Source organism: Sinocyclocheilus rhinocerous, unplaced genomic scaffold (assembly GCF_001515625.1).
Source record: "Sinocyclocheilus rhinocerous isolate Xijiao unplaced genomic scaffold, SAMN03320098_v1.1 scaffold677, whole genome shotgun sequence".
NCBI classification, from domain to species: Eukaryota; Metazoa; Chordata; class Actinopteri; order Cypriniformes; family Cyprinidae; genus Sinocyclocheilus; species Sinocyclocheilus rhinocerous.
This window is the reverse complement of record NW_015633185.1, coordinates 834,647-836,725: the sequence shown is the minus strand read 5'-3', so window position 1 is coordinate 836,725 and position 2,079 is coordinate 834,647. Positions and strand designations below refer to the sequence as shown.

The window sequence follows — 2,079 nt, the reverse complement described above, 5'->3', positions numbered from 1 at the left end:
CTTGAAACCATTGTCACATAACTCAGAAAATCCATTCAGTGTCCATAAACTATAGTGAGAAAAATGTACACTATGGAGAATTTAGCAAAAATTACATTTGTTATATTTTTGCTCATATAATAATTATTTTTTTATTATAATTAATAAAAATGCACATATATAACTTTACTATAAAAGAACTTGTATACAAATCAATTGTTACTTTTAACCGTAACAATATGGGCTCCCTGTATAGTTTAGTTTAGAAAATTCAAGGGGAAAAAATAGCACGTACTTAATCACAATCTTGTTAATTATTCCTGAATAATTCTCACACCAGGCTGAACTCAAAAGTTGACAGCCCTGTTTGAAGTAAGTTTAAGTTTTAGGTTTCCTGAACAACATTTACAAAATTCACTGTAAATGTTAATATTAGATCTTTCCCAGACAGCAGACAGTTTCGGCCCAGATCCGGCCCACATCTGGCCCGCATGGATTTCACATGGGCCAGATGTGGGCCGGATCTGGGCCAACACTATGTTGCTGTCTGGGTTGCTCCAACCGCTGGTTAATCAGATGATAGAAATAAGAGAAATAAGTTTCAATAGACTAACATTTGAAGTTAAGGTAGGAATGAGTAGCTGATGTCAGGTAATCTGAAGTAATCAACAATCGCAGGATTTATTCATGCTTTTTTATGCCAGGTTGGAGTTATGCACTGTCATGATCTATGGACCCCCTGAATTAGTCTTGGCCACCCCATGTATAAAACTCTAGCTCCTCCGCTGTGTATAAAGTTTTTTTTCTCAGAGACTCAAGGAAAAGCTGAATTAGTTTTTTTAACACCACAGCGGACAGTAGCATGAGAGAGTGAACGTGAAGGCAAGTTTAGACACGACGTTGTGGTTAACACAGTGCTGTTGCTACAGGGACAGAGCTGGATGATGTGAAGAAGCTGTTGAAGGGATCACGTAGTTTGTAACACTCCAAAGAGAAAGGAAAACTTGAAATCGCATCATATGACCCCTTTTTAAGACTTCCTTTCAATTTTTTCAGTTGAGCAATATGACACCACTTTTCTTGACGCTGACCTGGCCTCATACACATGGAACAGCTCCACACTGCCCTCTGCAGTCTCTGGTACTGCTTACGACTTCCACAGCAACACCAACAACATGTCAACGGGAGCTACTCTTGTTAACAGCACATCACCATCCTCCTTATCAGGTCTGCGCAGTTGATCACTGATTTACTAAATTGACCTGGTATTGTAATAAAGAGAATTTATCAAGTCATCCCTCTGTATTTTATTAACCAAGTCATCACCAACATCGCACTCTATTTTCTGGTGTTATTATAAATAAAACTGCTAATACATCAAAACATTCAGTTGAAGGCGCGGTCCTCCAACAGACATATATTAGCTATGTTTTTTCTTGACTTACAGTGTATGGCTTCCACAACAATTTAGCTCCTGCTAGTGGAGTTCTAACTTCCAGTGGAGTTAACACACACTCAGGTATCCTCTGAGGCATATAATATTAAATAATTGTGATGACATTGCTTTGACAAATGACAAGTTAATAACACTCCTTGTAAGAATGTTCATTTGTTTATGTGGTTGTTTTTAGGATATGGAGTCCAGAAGAATTATGTGACAAGTCCCAGCAGCACATTTGGTGTTGGCACAGGCGTCTCCACTGCAGGTGTTTGTTATATTTACTCTGTACAACAGAGCTCAACAACAAAAATGGCCCGGGGTCAATGTGAGAGAAGTTTTGGGACAGTTGATAGAATCGTCACTTGCTCTGTTGCCCAGTGCTGAATTCTCAAAGTAGTTCAAAGTTCTGCTGTTTAAATGTCACAATGATTAAATTGTCTAGAATAGATGGTTAACATAAATGAGGTTTTGTCGAAATTGCATGAATAGAGGCTTAGAGGAAGCAGTTAGGATGGAATGAAAATGATCAACAAATCAGTATGAGTTTTCACAGTATTAAAAAAAAAATCCTAACATTTAATGAAAATTATAAATATAATATTAGATAAATACACTATTGTTCAAAGGTTAGGTGTTGGTAAGGTTTTTGAAAGAAGTCT

At 37.3% G+C, this 2,079-nt stretch overlaps 1 protein-coding gene across 6 annotated transcripts in view; it reads left to right on the top strand.

The window, feature by feature from the left end:
* Positions 1-2,079, top strand: part of col17a1b (collagen, type XVII, alpha 1b) — a 21,552-nt gene that overhangs the window by 5,107 nt on the left and 14,366 nt on the right. For all 6 annotated transcript variants that reach the window (XM_016556760.1, XM_016556762.1, XM_016556759.1 and 3 more), the window contains exons 10-12: positions 1,036-1,206; positions 1,427-1,498; positions 1,611-1,685. In XM_016556760.1, the coding sequence (XP_016412246.1) occupies positions 1,036-1,206; positions 1,427-1,498; positions 1,611-1,685 (318 nt within the window). The remainder of the gene's footprint in view (positions 1-1,035; positions 1,207-1,426; positions 1,499-1,610; positions 1,686-2,079) is intronic.